The 20665-nt window shown below is 46.8% G+C and overlaps 1 protein-coding gene across 1 annotated transcript in view; it reads right to left on the minus strand.

Moving 5' to 3' along the window:
* The window catches only part of AAAS (aladin WD repeat nucleoporin), a 104884-nt gene that overhangs the window by 26656 nt on the left and 57563 nt on the right, over positions 1 to 20665 (minus strand). Inside the window, exons 13-16 of the mRNA XM_075334535.1 lie at positions 7101 to 7194; positions 6957 to 7024; positions 6498 to 6579; positions 839 to 923 (exon numbers count right to left, since the gene is read on the minus strand). Of these exons, the coding sequence (XP_075190650.1) occupies positions 839 to 923; positions 6498 to 6579; positions 6957 to 7024; positions 7101 to 7194 (329 nt within the window). The remainder of the gene's footprint in view (positions 1 to 838; positions 924 to 6497; positions 6580 to 6956; positions 7025 to 7100; positions 7195 to 20665) is intronic.

A 20665-nucleotide genomic window follows, 5' to 3' on the forward strand; every position in this document is an offset into this window, starting at 1 on the left:
GCCCAGTGTCTCTATGTCAGGGATGGTGATTGCAGGGGCCGGCGCACCCGGTCGGACCGGGGGATGTTAGGTTACTCACGGTTGAATAAATCACACAAGTCCAGTGGTAAACCAAAGTGCTGGTGCCCGGTCGCCACAATCGGGTGTATCTGGAACCACACCCGGGCTGATCATCCGTATCACTTTCCTCTGCACTCAGCGTGTGGTGTGTTGGACTTCCCGGTGTGAAACACAGAAGTCCGCTCCCGGTCCTTTTTGTTGGGAGCCTTGCCCACTGACGCTGACCCTTGGGATCTACCGGACCCTGACGGATGCCCTATCCCTCTCGGTGGGTGGTTGCCTGCTTTTGGGACTTTGGTTGGGACAGGACCTATAATTCTGCCCTCAATTGGTTAATTAGCTAGGCCGTTTCTTCCGGTCCTGGCTTCAGGGTTCAAGTACCCCCTCTGTGCACGGTTTCCGGGTCGGTTCTCCGGTGTCGGTACCGGCGGACTCCAACCCTGACGCCTTTCCTTTCGAACTCTGCACTTCACTGACGCCCCGCTGACAGCCGACTGGAAAAGAAGCTACTCTGTCAATGAGATGTCACAGATAGCAGGAGAATCACCGACCGGAGCGGTCTGTGACTGCCCCGAGCCAGAAGAGATTGTTCAAAGAACAGGTCGGTAGTTAACATCTCCTTGCCTGTGAGTTCTTAGCCCCATATGGAGAAAAGGAGAAAAAAAAGGATCCGAATAAAGCCTCTAAATCTACAGCTGTCTGACAGCAATGCTATAAGTAAACAGCCATTCTCAAAAAAAAGAAAACAAAAAAATAAATAAAAAAATAAATACTTTACCACAGAAAGCAGCGCTCCCTTCTTAAAAACTGGGTGAAATTGCATGAGTTGTGGAACTTCTCCCACTTGATTTGGAAGAAAGCCACTGAATAGAAGAGAAAACGGAGAATAAAAACAAGTTATCACCTTAAAGAAATAAAATGAAAAAACAAAAATATTGAGGATTTGTCTTTTTATTATGGGACGAGTTGTAGCTTCTACGTTACTACTGTATATAAAGCACTGAGAAACGGGAAAAAATTCAAAGTGAAGCTAAATAAAATGCTATAAAACCATTTTTTTTTAAAGACTAAATGCGTAGTAAAATCAACTTGTATACAGGATTCTTTAAGTCAGTATGATCAAACCAATTCCAAACTTCTTTTTTTCTCTCCCAGTGGTTAAAAAAAATTTTCAGACGTTTAGAAGAAAGAAAAAACAAACAAAAAAAAAACAACAAAATCAAAGTTTGGTTGTGTTGCCATTTTCTGAGCTTATGCATTCTTTTTAAAGCCATGCACAATGACAATAACAATGTGATATTTTTTTTCTATTACTTTATATTTGTATTGGGAATAGGGTGAGCAATTCAAAATTATCTTTTTATATAGACTTTAAATAAAAGGATTTTGGGTACTCACTGTAAAAAGCTTTCTCATAGCCTTCATGGGTGACCAAGAAGACCATGGGTGTATGCTGCTGCCACTATGCTCCTCCTCAGCAGTGTACACCCACCAACTGGCACCAAACTAACCAGTAGAAGAAGCAATATATTTAGTACAGATAAGTTATGGAAAACACAATCTCTAAAGAAGGGGAAGGTACAGTGTCCCCCAATAAAGGCTTCGTTAACGGTGAGTACCCAAAATCCTCTTTTCTCTATCACTTCATTTGGGGACACAGGAAGACCATGGCACAATCCCAAAGCAGTCCACAGGAGTGGGAAGGTAGGTAAACATACAAACAAAACAAAAAATATGAAGATAAAAGAACTTTAGGATGAAGGTCGCACAACTTCTGCTAGCAACACTATCCTGCCTAGGCTGGCATCAGCTGGGGAATAAGTATGAAACCAGTAAACTTGGAAAACGTGTGTACAAAAGACCACATAGTTGCCTTGCAAACCTACAATGCAGAAAGCATGATGCCGAATGGCCCAAGAGGCCCCCACTGCCTGAGTGGAATGAGCCCACAAGTCGGATGGAAGAGTTCTATTCTTCGTCTGGTAGGCTTCAGGAATAGCAGAACAAATCTAGAAGAGCAATGGTAGCTTTGGAGGCCGGGAGTTACTTCCAAGCGCCTTCCAGGATGATGAATAAGGAATCCTTATGTCAAACTTGATTGGACCTGGCAAGGTAATTGCAAATGGACCTGGCAAGGTAAATGTAAATGGCTCTAACGAAATCCAACTTGCTTGGAGATCATTCCAGGAGAGGCAAAAGGACAAAATGAAGAACAGACAATATCTTAAAGGGACTCTGTCACCAGGTTTTTGCCACCTAACCTGAGAGTAGCATGATGAAGGAATAGAGAAACTTATTCCACCGACGTGTGACCTACTGGGCTGTGTAGTGTAGTTTTTATAAAATCCCTGTTTAATTAGCCAAAGATTACCATTAGAGAAATAGTTGGCGTGCTGCCAGATAGTCCAACAGCTGCATGAGCTCAGTATAACCTGCTCTACATTCAAATAACTGCTAGATCTGCAGCAGAGAAAACTGTGATTTTTATCAAAATGACAACCAGCAGCCTAATAAGTTATACAACACTGGAATCTGAGTTTCTGTCACTACATTATGCTTCTCTCAGATGGAGTAGCAAAAACCTGGTGACAGATTCCCTTTAAGGTTAAATGGCAGAAACCATGTTGGGAAGAAACGAAGGCACAGGCCGCAAGACCTTATTTTGGTGAAGGATGAGGAAGGGGGAGCGGCACAAAATCGCTGCCAGCTCAGAAACTCGTCTAATGGACGTACTTGCTACTAGAAAAGTAAGCTTCTAAGATAGAAAGGACAGGGAGATGTCCCACAGAGGTTTGAAGGGAGGATGTAACAGGTTGAGATCCCATGGTTCCACCCGAGACTGGTAGGCAGGGACAGATTGAGCCAAGTCCTGTAGAAAAGTGCAAACTTGAAAACGAGCAGCCAAATTTTTCTGAAACAGAACAGAAAAAGAAGAGAGACATTGATATAACAGTCCAGGCCCAACTGTAAGAAGGCCAGGAGAGACTGAAGCGAGAAAAACATTGGAGCGATGCGATTGGACTCACATCAACGAAAGACGACCTTCCAGGTACAATGATAGATATGTGAAGAGGAAGGTTTTCAGGCTCTGATCATGGTCTGAATGACTTGATTGGAGAAACCAGAGACCTTCAGAACCGCAGCTTCAATGGCCATGCTGTTAAGTTGAAAAAAAAAAATATGAATTCTGGTGGAAGAGGGGGCCCATGAAAAGCAGAACTGGACGATCATGGCGTCTCCACAGGACGTTTTCAAGGAGGTGGACCAGCTCCGCTATGCCATGTCCTTCTGGGCCAGTCTGGGGTGATCAAAATTACTGGAACGCGTTCGGCCTTCATCAGCGTGAGTAGTAGAGGCAGAGGAGGAAAGAGATAGTGGAGGCAGGACTGGGACTCTGGGATTGCTAGTGCGTCGATAGCAAATAGATCGCGTCACCTGGACATGAACCGAGGAACCTTGTTGTTCAGTCTGGATGCCATAAGATCAACGCCCGGGGAATCCGACTGAAAACAGATCTGCTCGAATACAGCCGGGTTTAGAAAACATTTACTGGTGGTTAGATCTTTGCAACTTGGACAGTCTGGAGCCAAGTTGTCCACTTTGAAAATGTGAACTGCGGATATGGCTGGAACTCTACGTATGTTCTGCCCAGGAGAGAGTCCAAGAGGCTTATGTTATGGCTGATCAAATTTGCGTACGTTCTTGGTGTTTGATGTATGCCACCGCCGTGGCATTGTCGGACTGAATACAAACCAGAAGGCCCGAGAGAAGGTCTTGCTAATGAAAAAGGGATAGAAGAATTGCTGATCTTGGGGATGTTGATAAGCAGGAAAGACTCCTGTGTGTTCCACTGGACTTATACTATGAGGTTTTGGAAGACAGCTCCCCAGCCAAGTAGACTGGCAACAATCGTTACAACCTGCCAATTAATTGTAAGAAATGACAGACTCTTACGTGTGAGCGGGGACAGCAGCCACAAAGTCAGGGACTGTTTGACCTTAAAGTGTAAGATAGATCAATCAGTCCAGGGAAGGAACAGTCCTGTCCCACAGACATAAAAAGAGAGCTGTAGTTGTCTGGTAGGGAACTGTGTAAAGGGGATTACCTCCAAAACAACCATCATTCTGACTATGACGGCCATGAAAAATTGTAGGGGCCATGGACAAGGACGTCATAAGAGAGAAATGCCTTGGTGGAGAGCCAGCATCTTTGCTTCTGGAACAAAGACTCTTGCTAGTATTTTGTCGAAGAGCATCTCAGGAAAACTAGGCGGTGGGACAGAATCAAAGACGAATTTGGGGTGTTGATAATCCAGCTGAGGTGAGAGTATCAAGTGTGATCTGGAGACTCTTCTAAGCTGATGAGAAGGATTGGGTTTTGATGAGGCGGTCATCTAGGTAAGGGATGACAATTACCTCTGGCTCGTAGTATGGCCATTACTGCCGTCATGATGTTGGTGAACAGTCTGGAAGCAGTGGCCGGTCTGAAAGGTTGGGCTACACACTGGAAATGACACTATAACTGCGAAGCTTAGAAACTTTTGGTGTCCCTTAAAAATGGGAATGTAAAAGATAGAGCAGAGGAATTTGTTGGGATCCATGGAGGCGATCACTGCACAAAGGGACTCTATTCTGAAATGACGCAGATTAACTCATTTGCTCAGTGACTTTTAAGTATAGGATGGGTTAAACCGAGCAGTCCTTTTTGGACACTACAAAAAGATTTGAACGGAAACAAGTGAAGCGATCTTGTGAGGGGATGTGAATAATGACGCGTAGCTGGAAAATAGAAGAGCTGGCCTTGAAAAAACCTGGAATTAGGGCAAGGTACCTTTGGGGATGAGACTAGAAAAAACGGTACTTAGGGAACAGAGGCAAATTCTAATTTTGTACCTGGAAACCACTTCTGACCCAGGCATCTTTGATAACAGAGAGTCAAAGGTCCTGAAAGGGGTGAAGACGTCTGCCCACTCGAGAGGCGTCCCAGGTGGGGGTAATCCATCATGTGAATGAGAATCTGCTGGATTGGCTGCTGGGAGTTTTGGACTGTTAACTGTGTGAGAGAACTGCCTTAACTGAAGTTCTCTTCCTTATCGGCTGCCTGGATGTTTTCTCTTGCCGATTGGACCCTTTCGAAGAGGAGAATAGCCAAAAGGATCAAAAGGGCATAGTCTTTCGTCTGATAGGAGGGCGTCTAGTTCTAGGTTGAGGGAGCAGGGTGCTCTTATCGCCCTGACTTCCTGAATAATCTGGTCCAACTTGGCTCCAAACAAGTGAGATCCTTGGAAGGGTAAACCGGTGAGAGACTTCTTAGATGCTGGGTCGGCTTCCCACGCTTTGAGCCATATCAGTCTGTGGATAGCCACTGGGTTACTGGAGGCTTGCACAGCACAACTGGCAGCATCAAGAGAGGCCGAGAGGAGACATTTTCTGCCGAGAGCAAACTGGTCAGTTAGGTTTGCCAAGTCGACGGAAGAGGCACCTCCAAGAATGCCTCATAATTGTTTGGCCCAGGCCGATACTGATTTAGATACCCATGTTGCAGCAAAAGCAGCTCACAGTATAGAGTCAACGGATTGAAATGTTGACTTTGCCTGGGATTCTATGTGCCTGTCAGTGGGATCCTTGAGGGATGCTCCATCAGACCAAGGGAGGATAGTCTTTGCGGAGAGTCTGGATACCGGTGGGTTCCCGGCAGAAGAATCAATTACAGTGAATATGAATCTAGAAGCGTTTGTTCTCTTGAACTATATATTAAATATTACGAAACTGACTATCGTGCCCAACAGGGTGGGCTTCATAGGATTACAAGATGGAGGTGATGGGGTCTTTTAGTAGGTCCTGGCTACCATGGCAACTCATTCTAACCCCACCATCATGTCATGGAGGGCCAATAGGCAGTGTAACAAATCCACACTGGATATCAACACAAGTTTTACTATCAAAATAATCAGAGCTCGCTCAGATTACCGCTGTTGCAGACAGGTACTGGCTGTACATCACAAACAGCACGCGCTGTGTATGGTGCAGGGTCAACTCATGTGCTTGCTGTAGGCAAACTCTCCCAACATGCACTGTGCATGTACAGTGAATATCTGGAAGAGGTATAAAAAGGAGCTGACGCAAAAAATCAGATGTTCACAACGAGTCTGGTTTCACTAATCTTTGGCAAATAGCTGTTACTGTATATGAAAGCCACGTCTAGGCACAAATTTCCTTTCCAGAGAAAACTGCAGAGAGAATTAAACATCACATGTCAAATGATCAAATGCACAGAGGTCTATGTAATGCAGAGGCTTCCTATCCTATGGGGAACCCCTTTATAGTGTCCAAATGCTGTAGGGCATATGGATAGGGGTCAAACTGAAGCTTCTTTAAATCATAACTGATACTTTACATATAGTCACCATAAAATACAAAAATAGATTCAAGATTTACCAAGGAAGGAGCTCAAACTTTGGGTTGTACTTCGTGCGGTACACGGCAATGGCTGCTTCACTCGTCTTATCATTTGGGTTTTCTGAAAGGGAGATGAATAAGTGAGACACATCTAGAAGTTATCTATAAATTAGGTGTTCAGGGCACCATGGTCCAGAGCACCCTCCATTGATTAGTTTGGCCACCAAGATCTGCCACTACTTTACTGACAGCGCTGGTGTTTACCGGGACCAGAGCAGACTTGATTGAAATCCTGCGCACGTGCAGAATAGAGGTGACCAATGCCATTAGAAAACTGTTCTGCATATGTGGAAATACAGTGATCCTTTTAGGACAAGATTCCCTACTCGGAGCTGCGTGGATGTCTCCCTCTGAAATAATATTCATCTAATGTAATATATTTTAAAACGTGTGTGAATGAGGCCCAAATATAGGTATAGTAAAGTGACTAGATCCAACCTCTCAGAAGCACGGCCAGCCTCTCTCCACTAGGGTCCCAGACCATAGACTGTATTTCCCCTCCAACTCTGCAATATAGAATGATGAGATGAGTTTTATAGCTTCAGTAATGTTACTCTGGACTTCAGTCTTGTTCACACTTACCTCACTTCACCCTCCTCCCTTTCAAAAACCACTTCAGACACATCAGCGACTGGGGTTGCACGTTCACTTCCACCAACACAAGCTTGTGCCTCCCCTATTTAATAATGGACATGAACAGAGAATTGGAAAGTACATGTAAATGGGTCTCTGAATTGAAATCTAATAACAATAAGAACATTCAGGGTACTCACTGCAAAATTTTTCTCTCGGAGACTTCATTGAGGGACATAGGAAACAATGGGTGTATGCTGCTGCCACTAGAAGGCTGACACCATACATAAAAACCTCCTCCTCAAAAGGCTACACCCACCAACCTGTTCCTGGGGCTGTGGGAGAGGGACCTCTTCCTGTCAGATCGGCTGCCATCGATGGACCGCGTCCCCTTTTGGACGCGGTACATCGATGACATCTTTATGATCTGGCAGGGCTCGGAGATGGAGCTCCATGACTTCATGAAGGTCCTGAATCTTAATGATTTAAATATTCATATCACTTACACTCACCATGCTCAGTCCGTCGACTTTCTTGACGTCATCGTCAAAAGAGATGTCTTTAACACCATTCAAACTGACATATTTCGTAAGAGGACTGCGGGAAATGTACTATTGCATGCGTCCTCTTCACATCCCGGCCACATGATCCGATCCATTCCGGTGGGCCAGTTCCTGCGCCTTCGCAGGATCTGCTCCACTGATTCGGATTTTGAGGCCCGAGCCCTAGACCTCAAGCATAGGTTCTATGATAGGGGTTATAGCAGGCGATGTGTGAAAAGAGCTTATAATAGGGCGAGACATTCTACCCGTCACTCCCTGCTATATGCCCCTCAAAGATCTCAATCGCGGGAAACCCTGAGAGTTGTCACCAATTATCACGGCCAATTTTCGGCCAGGAGATCGTGCCTGCAGAAATTTTGGCCAGTTCTGCAGGCCGACCCGGTTTTGGCTCAGATGATCCCAGATAGGCCTATGCTAAGCATTCGTAGGTCAAAAAATCTCCGCGACCATCTCGTGGCAAGTCACTATGATGAGTGCATTCAGCCGCCTCCTTTTGGTCCTGTGGCTCCCCGTACTGGTTGTGTACCTTGTGGGCGTTGTGTGGCCTGCACGAATGTGGACAGGACTGACACGTTTATGGACTCTGCGGGGGAAAATACCTTTACCATCAAGAAGTTAATTTCCTGTACCACGTCGGCGGTTATTTATTATGCCATTTGCCCCTGCCCCAAAATTTATGTCGGCTTGACAACCAGGCAGTTTAAGGTTCGCGTCCGGGAACACGTTAACGGGATAATTGCAGCGGCCAACTGCTCTGATATTCTATCACTTAAAACCATTCCACGTCATTTCCGACAATGTCATCAATCGGATCCGACACTATTAAGGGTCAGGGGCATTGACCGCCTTGATCTTAATATCCGTGGGGGAAAGATTAGTCAAAGACTAGCCATGATGGAGACAAGATGGATCTGGACATTAAAAACTCTTCACCCTTTGGGTCTAAATGAGAATATTTCCTATGCCCCATTTTTGTGATAGCCGTGGTGGTCCTCTTACCTTCAGGACGGGGTTTATTGTTATGGTGTTGTTTTTAATTTATAAATTAATTTTTTTATCTTGTTCTATTTTAGGCATCTTCCTCTCATTTTATGATTCAATATCGATGATGGATGCTGGTGTATTGTACTATCTGATGATGCTATCTCTTTTATTTTATGATGCAATTGGACAACATCAAGCAAGAAATATAACAGTTATTGTCAACTTATGTTATATGTTAACTGTCATGTTGGATATCATACATGACAGATTCTGTATATGTGCTATCTATGCTTGATGTTAAATATCTGTCTTTGCTCTACACTATATATATTGCTATTTGCATGTATTTAGCATATCCTTTGATATTCCATATATAAATTGCATTGTTAGCCCTGGATATTTGATATCGCATAAGGTATAATAATTCTTGTTTATATCAATAACTATATCGCTATTACGATGTCTGATTGCCGTGCTGTGAGATAGATCTATATTCTTACCACCTTCATTCTCTCTATATATAAACCTTATCCCCCATCGCTGGTTGGAGTGCCAGTGCGCATGTGTCCGGGAGCGGTGGACGTCATCGCGGTGCCGCGCCGCCTTCCCTGCGTGACGTCTGCTCACATGATGGCCACGTGATGCGCACACGTGGCGGTCATGTGACCGGAACTGTCGGGCGGGAGGCGGCGCGGTGAGGCGCTGTGCGTCTTGCGCTGCCTTGGACACTTATTGCGTCACTGGCACTTCAACCGCGTTGATTGGTTGATGCCCCCTTTTAATCCACACTTCCCCCTCACTTGCCCACGCCCCCTGACGAAGGCTTCCAGCCGAAACGGCCGTCGGGAAGGACACAGACACCGCTCTCTGGCCGCTCTTAGTCTCCCAGGTAAAGTGTGCCACTGTTCTATCTATCCATATGGATTTGTTGGGGGATAATTGGTCGTGTGTTTCTCTCTTTTTTCCAATAATGGACATGAACAGAGAATTGGAAAGTACATGTAAATGGGTCTCTGAATTGAAATCTAATAACAATAAGAACATTCAGGGTACTCACTGCAAAATTTCTCTCGGAGACTTCATCGAGGGACATAGGAAACCATGGGTGTATGCTGCTGCCACTAGGAGGCTGACACCTTACATAAAAACCTCCTCCTCAAAAGGCTACACCCACCAACTGGAACCAAGCTGATCAGTTAGTGAGAAAGCAGTAGGAGACGCAACATTAGGAAATACCAACAAATTGGCCCAACATAAAAACAAAAGAGGGCGAGTGGTGTATCCCCCAATAAAGGCTCCGAGAAAGATTTTAAGGTGAGTATCCAAAATCATCTTTTCTCTCACTTCATCGGGGGACACAGAAAACCATGTGAAGTCCTAAAACAATCCTGAGGGTGGGAAGAAACAGAAGGAAGCCAAGCTCAGGCCTAAGCTCACGATACAGGTGCTTGAAGAATCTTGCTGCTCAGGATGGCATCTGCCAAGGCAAATTGTGCACTCTATGCACACCTTTACAAAGTTTTAGAGGACCAGGTAGCAGCCTTGCAGAGCTGACACACCGAGGTCTGATGTTGGACAGCCCAGGAGGCTATGAAACTCCAAAACACTGCTCCCCAGCCAAAAAGGCTAGCATATTTTGTCACGATTTTCCAGTATGTTGGTAGAAATTATCTCCCACGAAGAATGATGGGGGAGTGTAGCCACCAGGTTTTTTTAAAATCAGATAAATTTTTATTGCATTTTAAAGCTTTCATGAACATAAATTGTGAGGGTAGTCCTCACACATACCCCCTACCCTCCCCCCCACCCTCTTCCGGTCGACAGTCTCACCCCTCCACTCTCTGCATCCCTCTTTATTCACATAATGACCTGCCCTCCTTATTTCTCAGCCACTGCGATCTTTCCTTTCCTACCTATAGTCTAAATATCCTATCTTTCAGTAGATCAAATGACGCTAATCCTGGAAAGTCCAGGCACTTGCTCCAGATCTTCTCATATTGAGTTCTCCTTCCCCTTTTAATATAAACATTTTTCTCCATATAAATAATATAATTCACTTTTTCAACAAATTCCTTACGTGTCGGTGCTTTTTCAGATAGCCAATACAAGGCAATTAGTTTCCTTGCTGGATACAACAATCGTGCCACTGCCAGTTTTTCTTGTTCATCCGCCCCCACTTCATCCACATAGCCCAGCACACACACCAGAGGGTTTCTGGGTAGGTCCACTTGCATCACTGATTTAATTAAATTTAACACTGTGATCCAGAACCCTTGTAAACACGGGCATTCCCACAACATGTGCATGATCCCCGCTTCTTCCACAGTACATTTTGGACACTTTGAATCTGTTCTCACTCCCATTTTCTTCATCCACTCGGGGGCTCTATATAATCTGTATATAACATATAATTGCGATAGCCGTTTTGCCTCGCTCAGAGATATTTTGATGACATATTGCAAAATAGACACCCATTTCTCCTCCCCAATTTCTCCCAAATCTTCCACCCACCTTGCATATGCCCCAATTTGTTGCCTCCCAACCGACATGGACAGAAGTCCCCCGCAGACCATCGATATACATCCTGCCGTCCCTCTTTGCGTCCCTAATATATTAATTACACTATCTGATTGTATAACAATTGGTGTTATTCTGTTCTGCGATTCAAATGCGTGACGTAGCTGCAGGTATTTATAAAACATACTATGTCCCAGTGGGAAGTCTTTTAGCAGTACTTCAAAAGTCTTAAATATGTTTCCATCCATCACTTGGGAGAGGTACCAGATACCAATTCTCCTCCATTGCCCAAATTCTTTAAGGGATAAAAATTCCGGAATGTTGGGGGTTGTCTCACATGGGGGTATATCTAGTGAACCCGGTTACCTGTCTCATCTGTTTGATCTTACCCCATACTTTATCTATCAACTGTATAGTAGGATATAATGCAGAGTGTGGACGAAACGTTCCCGCCTCCAGACTTGCCAGCAGAGGACCTTTTCCGATCACATACTGTAATATTTTCCCCGCCGAGGTCTCCAAACCTGTCACTCCCCACCCCACCATGTGTTGGCTCTGGGCAGCTAAGTAATAGCACCAAGGATTAGGTAGAGCCAGTCCCCCTTCGTCTTTTGGTCTCTGTAAATATTCTAACCTCATCCGTGGGCGCTTCCTTCCCCAGATTAAGCCTCGGAGAATAGAATTTATTTTATAAAACCTATTTTGTGGTAGCCATACCGGGTCGTTATGGAGCACATAGAGCAGTTGGGGCATTAGTATCATTTTAGCTAAGTTGACTCTCCCCACCACCGAAAGGTACAGTTTGGACCAGGCCAGAATCTTTTGTTTGAACTTAAGTAAAAGGGGGGTGAGATTAAGACGTTCATAGTCAGTTAGTTTATTGGATATCATAATTCCCAGATATTTAAACTCTGACACCACCTGAACCAGAGCACAAGTCACCACTACATTGGAAGGCGTTTCATCTAGTGGCATCAAAACCGATTTGTCCCAATTTATCGTGAGCCCTGATATCCTTCCAAAGTTAGATATGACCCTCATTACCGCCTCCAAGGAATTCCCTGCATCTGCCAGAAACAATAATAAATCGTCCGCATATAAGGCCACTTTCTCCTCCACACTCCCATATCGCTAACCCACTACACCAGGATCCCGCCGCATCACCGCCGCCAGTGGTTCGATAGCGATAGCAAACAACAGGGGGGACAGTGGGCACCCCTGCCTTGTGCCCCTACAGAGAGAAAATCTATCTGACATGCTGCCATTTGCCCTAATTCTTGCCGTAGGAGCAGAGTACAACAGCTGCACCCACCTAATATACACTTCCCCAAACCCCATTGATCGCATTGTAGCCCATAGGTACCCCCACTCTACGCTGTCAAAAGCTGTGGCCGCGTCTAGGGAGAGAATAACCCGCTTCCCCTTATTTTCCGCCGGTATCTGCATATTCAGGTACAGTCTCCTAAGGTTAGTTGCCGTGAATTTGTTGGGCATAAACCCTGCTTGATCTGGGTGTATTAGGGATGTAATGACTTTGGTGAGCCTATTTGCAAGCATCTTAGCCAGGAGCTTTACATCTACCGTCAATAGTGAAATCGGTCTGTAAGAGGCTGGCAAACCCGGGTCTTTGCCTTCTTTAGGGAGTACCACAATTATTGCCTCCTGCATAGACGGCATAAGCTCTCCTCTTTCCAGACATGAATTATATACCTTAAGCAGCACCGGCAGTAAAACCTCCCTATGTTGCTTATATACTTCAGCCGGAAACCCATCTACCCCCGGCGCCTTATCATTCGCCATATCACTCAGAGCTAGCTCTAACTCCTCTAAGTCAAATGGCTAATCTAGTAACTCTCTAGATTCCCTTGAGAGGACTGGCACCTGAGCTCTGCCTAGAAATTCATCCACCTCCCCCGCCTCCGGGTGCACCTTGACTGAGTATAGATCAGAGTAGAATGTTTCTACGAGGTGTCCGTGACAACTGCCCCATCTACTGACCGTAACCGTGCAATATATGTCGATTCCCTCTGTGCCGCAGCTATCTTTGATAATAGGTGACCCGCCCGTTCTCCATTCTCAAAGGACTGCATGGTTTGGAACATTTTCTTTCTCTCCGCTGCCTGTATGGTCAATCTATTAACCATCTTTTGAGCTGCCTTCATCCTAGCTTTTGCCGCCGGCGTGGGGTCTGATATTAAAGTATCTTCCGCCTCCCCCAATTCCTGAAACGCAAGCTGATTCTGCCTTCTTGCCTCCGAATTTACCTTAGATATACCCCTTATATACAATCCCCTCAGGTTCGCCTTCATTGCCTCCCAAACCATTCCAATAGATGCTGATCCTTCATTGAACCTAAGGTATTCCCTTAAACTATCACTAATACCCCCCCCCTTCTTCCACTAATTGTAACCAAAAGGGATTTAATTTCCATAAGGGTCAATTTTGGTTTTGTTGTTCCCCCAGGTCTATTTCTACACACAGGGGCGAATGATCTGATATCGTCCTGGGGAAGTATTTAGTACCCACTACCAAACCTTGCATTGCTTCATTGCCCAAGGCCAGATCAATGCGCGACAGGGATGAGAACGTAGCCGAATAACAGGAGTATTGATACACTTCCGGATGCCGAGTCCTCCACAGGTCAATCAGCGCCGTTTCTTTAAGTAAATTACCGAATGGTGTACAGTTACCCCTCATTTTTCGTACCTCATGTCTCCCTTTGTCCCAATGTGAATTCGGAATATTATTAAAATCTCCCATTATCATAAAGGGAACCCCCGGAAAGTCTGCCAATAAATTTATCAGACTGTGAAGTAGTTTGCTGCAATATGGCGGAGGTATGTATAGGGATATAATTACTACGGCTCTTGTCCCCAGCCTACAGGAAAGACATACATACCGCCCATCTTTATCCACGATGACCTTTAGAAATTCAAACCGTGCGCCTGAGCGGACTAGTATACTGGCCCCTCTAGAGTATGCAGAATATGTAGAATGATACCCCACCCTGAGCCACCTTCTATCCAGTAGATGCAGCTTCTCCGGTGTCATGTGTGTTTCCTGCAAGCAAATTAGGTCAGGTTTTTCTGTGCGTAAAAATTGAAATACTGCTTGCCTTTTGATGCTAGAGGATAAGCCCCTAACATTCCAACTAATTAGCTTAATGCGTCCCGCCATATGATTGACAAATTCTCGTTCTCCCAGAGCTCCTTAATAGGCCAAATGAGACTGTCGACCGGCCCACCCTCCCCCTCCCCCCCAATATAAACACCCCCCACAACAATAAACATAGTAACACATCGTTGCCACCAGTCCCCTTTGTATCAGGGACGGAGGGCATATGTTTGCCTTGGCAAGTCTGCCAGATACAGTGTCCATCTTTTGTCGTGTTTCCTCTTTTACGACGGACAGGGCCCTATCAACCATCAATAACACCAGAACCAGGACCTCCAGAAGGAGGGGCGGACCCCGCCTGTTTGTCGTGCACGGTATCCGGCTGTCCATCTGATCAGTATTGCAGTCCTGCCATATTCTCGCAATGCCCCTTTTTTTAATATTAAGGGGGAAGAACGAAAGCAAGTTACGGCAAAGAAGGGAAAAAACAAAACAAAAAAAAGGGAGAAAGAAAGGGGGAGGGGAAGTGGGTAAAACAAAGAAGAGAAAGAGAAAAGTAGTATAAGAAGAAGACAGAGAGTGGAATAAGACGAGGCGAGAGGGGAGAAAAAGAAAAAGAAAAAAAAAAAAAAAGAAGGGGGGGGGGGGGGATAAAAATTAATTCAGTATTTATGCATTGCGAGTCCAGTATGAGTTGGAAAGTCCCTTTCCATAGCCAGGATTCCATTTCCTCCCATCCTCAGTGGTGTTTGAAGACCCCTTTTCTCTAGAGTCCATTAAATGTAGATTTAAATTTAGATTGCCGAGGTAAACAAAAAAAAAAGTTTTTTTTAAAATTTTCAAACAGGAACTCCTCCCCGGCAACCATAGCATAGTATTTTTCTTCTACACCACTGCATGCAATGGGAGGTAGGGTGTCCCCAAAATTCAGTCTCCAGCTTCCCCTTCACGACCCTCCCGCCGCAAGCGTTGTTCATTGCTATCCAGCCATCTTAGCACTTCCTTAGTATCCAGGAAAAAGTGCACTATTCCTCCAGCTACCACTCTGAGTTTCGCCGGGTACATCATGGAGTATACCAGGTTCAGTTGTCTCAGCCTTCTCTTGATGTCAATGAACTTGGCACTTTGCTTTTGCACTTCTATGGAGTAATCTGGAAAAATGGATATCTTGGAGCCATTGATGATCAGGTCCGGGTGTCCTCTGGCATACTTCAGGATATTATCCCTGTCTCTGTAGTGCAGTATTTTGGCCAGAACAGGTCGCGGTGGGTGTCCAGGAGGTAGGGGGCGGGTGGGAACCCTATGGGCTCTTTCCACCGCATATAGAGGGGTGAGATGCTCAGATCCAATTTTACTTTTCAGCCATTCCTCAAAAGAAGGAAATTTTGTTTACTTACCGTAAATTCCTTTTCTTCTAGCTCCAATTGGGAGACCCAGACAATTGGGTGTATAGCTATTGCCTCCGGAGGCCACACAAAGTATTACACTCAAAAGTGTAAGGCCCCTCCCCTTCTGGCTATACACCCCCAGTGGGATCACTGGCTCATCAGTTTTAGTGCCAAAGCAAGAAGGAGGAAAGCCAATAACAGGTTTAAGGACCAATTCAATCCGAGGAACATCGGAGAACTGAAACCATTCCACATGAACAACATGTGTACCCGAAAAACCGAAAAAACCCCCGAGAAAACAGGGCGGGTGCTGGGTCTCCCAATTGGAGCTAGAAGAAAAGGAATTTACGGTAAGTAAACAAAATTCCCTTCTTCTTTGTCGCTCCATTGGGAGACCCAGACAATTGGGATGTCCAAAAGCAATCCCTGGGTGGGTAAAAGAATACCTCATGATAGGGCCGTCAAACGGCCTTCTCCTACAGGTGGCCAACCGCCGCCTGAATGACTTATCTACCTAGGCTGGCGTCTGCCGAAGCGTAGGTATGCATCTGATAATGCCTGGTAAAAGTAAGTAGACTCGACCAGGTGGGTGCCTGACACACCTGCTGAGCCGTAGCCTGGTGCCGTAATGCCCAGGACGCACCCACGGCTCTGGTAGAATGGGCCTTCAGCCCTGAAGGAACCGGAAGCCCAGTAGAACTGTAGGTTTCAAGAATTGGTTCCTCGATCCTCCGAGCCAGGGTGGATCTGGAAGCTTGCGACTCTTTACGCCGACCAGCGACAAGGACAAAGAGTGCATCCGTGTAGAACCTAAGTGCTCTCACCAGATCCAACAGCTGCAAATCTTTCTGAAGTTGGTGGACTGGATGAGGACACAAAGAAGGTGAGGTGATATCTTGATTGAGATGAGAGTGGGATACCACCTTAGGGAGAAATCCCGGAATCGGGCGCAGAACTACCTTGTCCTGGTAAAGGACCAGGAAGTAAGATTTGTATGAGAGCGTTACTAGCTCGAAAACTTCTCCTAAGAGCCGTGACCGTACTAGAGAGGCCACTTCCCGTGAAAGGTGGGAAAGGGAAACATCTTTCCTGGGCTCGAAAGGCGGCTTCTGAAGAGCAATTAGAACCTTGTTCAGATCCCAGGGCTCTAACGGCCGCTTGTACGGAGTGCTGAGAAGACAAACTCCCTGCAGGAACGTGCGTACCTGCGGAAGTCGTGCTAGGCGTTTCTGAAAAAATACAGATAGCGCTGAGACTTGTCCCGAGAGGGAGCTGAGCGACAACCCATTTTCCAACCTAGATTGCAGGAAGGAAGGAAACATAGACGATGGAACCGGCTAGGGAGAAACCCCTTGAGCCGAGTACCCAGATAAGAATATCTTCCACATCCTGTGGTCAATCTTGGCGGATGTTGGTATCCTAGTCTGTCCCATGGTGGCAACCACGTCCTGAGATAATCCTGAAGACGCAAGGCTCCAGGACTCAATGCCACACCGTCAGGTTGAGGGTCGCAGAATTCAAATGGAAAAATGGCCCTTGAGACAGCAAGTCTGATCGGTCTGGTAGTGCCTCCGGTTGGCCCACCGTGAGGTACCACCGATTCGAGTACCACGTCATCCTCGGCCAATGGAGCGACGAGGATGGCGCGGCGGCAGTCGGCCCTGAACTTGCGCAGCACTCTGGGCAACAATGCCAGCGGCGTGACCCATAAGGTAGCTAGAACTGCGACCAATGCTGAACTAAGGCGTTCGCCGCCAGAGATCGAAGATTGTGAGACCGTGCCATGAAGCCGGGACGATGTTGTTGTGCCGTGACGCCATTAGGTCGACGTCCGGCATCTGTCAGCGGCGACAGATCTTGAGGAGACCATACCCCTGCGTCCATACCCTGGCGACTGAGGAAGTCTGCTTCCCAGTCTTCCCCTGGGATGTGAACTGAGGATATGGTGAATGCCGTGCCTTCCACCCACGTCAGAATCTGCCGGATTTCCTGGAAGGCTTGCCGGCTGCGTGTTCTTCCTTGGTGGTAAATGTATGCCACCGCTGTGGAGTTGTCCGACTGAATTCGGATTTGCTTGCTTTCCAGCCACTGCTGGAAGGCTAGTAGAGCAAGATACACTGCTCTGTTTTCCAGAACATTGATCTGAAGGTTGGATTATTTCTGAGTCCAAGTACCTTGAGCCCTGTGGTGGAGAAAAACTGCTCCCCACCCTGATAGACTCACGTCTGTCGTAACTACCACCCAGGATGGGAGTAGGAAGGACCTTCCTTTTGATCATGAGGTGGGAAGAAGTCACCACCGGAGAGATTCTTTGGCCGCCTGAGAAAGGGAGACGTCTCTGTCGAGGGACGTCGACTCCCCCTCCCATTGGCGGAGAATGTCCCATTGTAGTGGACGCAGAGGAAACAGCGCGAAAGGGACTGCCTCCATTGCTATCATCTTACATGGGAAGTGCATGAGGCGTCTCAATGTGTGCGACTGGTCCTTAAAGGAGAGATTGCAGCCTTGTCTGTAGTGAACGCTGTTGATTTAGCGTAAGCTTCACTATCGCTGAGAGAGTATGAAACTCCATGCCTAGATATGGTAGCGATTGGGTCAGGGTCGGATCTGACATTGAAAAGTTGATGATCCACCCAAAACTCTGGAGAGTCTCCAGCGCAACATACGGGCAGTGTTCCCTAAGAGGGTGCCTTGACCAGGAAATCGTCCAAATACGGGATCACGGAGTGACCTTGAGAGTGCAGAACTGTCACTACTGCTGCCATGAACTTGGCGAAGACCCGTGGGGCTGTCGCCAGCAGGAAGGAAGAGTTACGAACAGAAGGTGTTCGTCTCCTATAACGAAGCGCAGAAACGCTGGTGCTCTGGATCAATCGGCACGTGGAGATAAGCATCCTGTCTATTGACGCTAGGAAACCTCCTTGGGACATTGAGGCGATGACGGAGCGGAGTATTCCATCCAGAACCGCCTGGTGCTCACGAGCTTGTTGAGCAGTTTTAGATCCAGAACGGGACGGAACGACCCGTCCTTTTTTGGCACCCGAAATAATTTGGGGCAAAAACCGTGACCTTGGTCCTGAAGAGAAACGGAGTCACCACTCCTTCTGCCTATAAAGTGCACATCGTTTGCAGAAGCGCAACGGCTCGGCCGGGAGGTGGAGAAGTTCTGAAGAATCGAGTTGGAGGACGAACTAAACTCTATCCTGTACCCGTGAGACAGAATGTCTCTCCCCCAACGGCCATTGACCTATGGCAGTTAAATATCGCCAAGGCGGGAGAGCCTGCTACCGAGCGCGGATGCGAAGAGAGGAGGCTGCAAGTCCTGAGGAAGCCGCCTTGGAAGCGGGTTTTCAGACTGTCTGTTTTGGGCGTGACTGAGCCCGCCACGAATCTGAGCTCCTCTGATCTTTTTGAGTCCTTTTTGGACGAGGAGACCCCTGTTCTGTTGGGGTTTGTTTGTCTGGGCTGAGGTAAGGATGAATCTTTACCCTTGGAGTGTTTAATGATTTCATCCAAACGCCCACCAAACAGTCGGTCCGCAGAAAAAAACAAACTGGTTAAGCACTTTTTTGGAAGCAGAATCTGCCTTCCATTCACTTAACGACCAGGGTCTGCGTAAAAACACGGAGTGAGCGGACGCCACTGTCGTACGGCTCGTAGAGTGTAGGACAGCCGTAATCGCGTAAGACGCAAATGCAAACATTTGAGAGGTTAAGGATGCCACCTGCGGTACAGATGTACGTGTGACCGTGTCCATCTGTGTAAGAAAAGCTGAAATAGCTTGGAGTGCCTCTATGGCTGCGAATGCTGGAGCCAACGGCGCGCCTACAGCCTCATAGGTGGATTTCGACCAGAGATCCATCTGTCTGTCAGCGGCATCTGTAAGTGGAGCCCCATCTCCACTGCAACTATGGATCTAGCCACAAGCCTGGAGATTGGAGGATGTCCCTTGGGACACTGGGTCCAGCCCTTGACCACGTCAGGGGCAGGGATAACGTGTATCTTAAGCCGCTTGGAGAAGCGCTTATCTGGATAAGCGTGGTGTTTTTGGACTATCTCTCTGAAGGCAGAGTGGTCCAGAAAAATACCTAATTTACGCTTGGGATACCTGAAAAAGAATTTCTCCTGCCGTACAGCTGGCTCCTTCACAGGAGGAGCTGAGGGAGAAATGACCAACATTCTATTGATGGACGCTATAAGATAATACACTATGGCGTCACCATCAGGAGTATCCAGATTGAGAGCGGTCTCAGGATAAGACTCCTGAGCAGCTATCTCCGCGTCAGCACCCAGAGAGTCCACCTGCGGGACCCTGACCAGTGCGATGAAACTGAGGGCCGCTCAGCGAGCCCGCTTAGGCTGTCTGGGACTGTCGTCCGTGTCAGAGCCGTGACTCTGGGATGCACGTGACACCCCCGGAGCTGTAATTGTTCACACTGAGGGGGACCATGGATCAATGATTCAACAGTGCTCATGGTGTGAGAGACTTGTCTGGACTGCAAGGCTTCCAGTATCACAGCCATAGTCTCAGAAAATCTGTCAGTAAACACTGCAGACTTCATCCCCATCCTCTGGATCATTAGCAGAGACTCCGGCTGAGTTGCATACAATGGGGGTGTATGTAACCTGCCGGCCATATAGCCGTACCTGCTGTACCGGCTGCATGGAAAACATGTGCTTCTGCACCTCTGTTTTCCACAGACAGTATGCTGTAATCTCCTCCGCACAATAAGGAGGATATATACAAAAGTACGACCAAAACAGTGCAATGCATAGCGTAGAAGCATATATCTCAATGCACTTCGGCACTAGTGGGGTTAGCACCACAAGTGCTGTTTAACGCCTGCTCACAGCGATTGTGTGAACCTCAGAATCCCTGTCAGGGTCTTCCCACACTTGTCTGTTTTATCGCTATAGAAAGAACTGACAATAATGGCTGCCGGCGTCCTGTGTTAGAGAAGGAAGCCGTGGGCGTGCTTGAGAAAGTGCGGGAATCCGGTTTCACAGT

The sequence above is a fragment of the Anomaloglossus baeobatrachus genome, chromosome 2, assembly GCF_048569485.1.
Source record: "Anomaloglossus baeobatrachus isolate aAnoBae1 chromosome 2, aAnoBae1.hap1, whole genome shotgun sequence".
NCBI lineage: Eukaryota > Metazoa > Chordata > Amphibia > Anura > Aromobatidae > Anomaloglossus > Anomaloglossus baeobatrachus.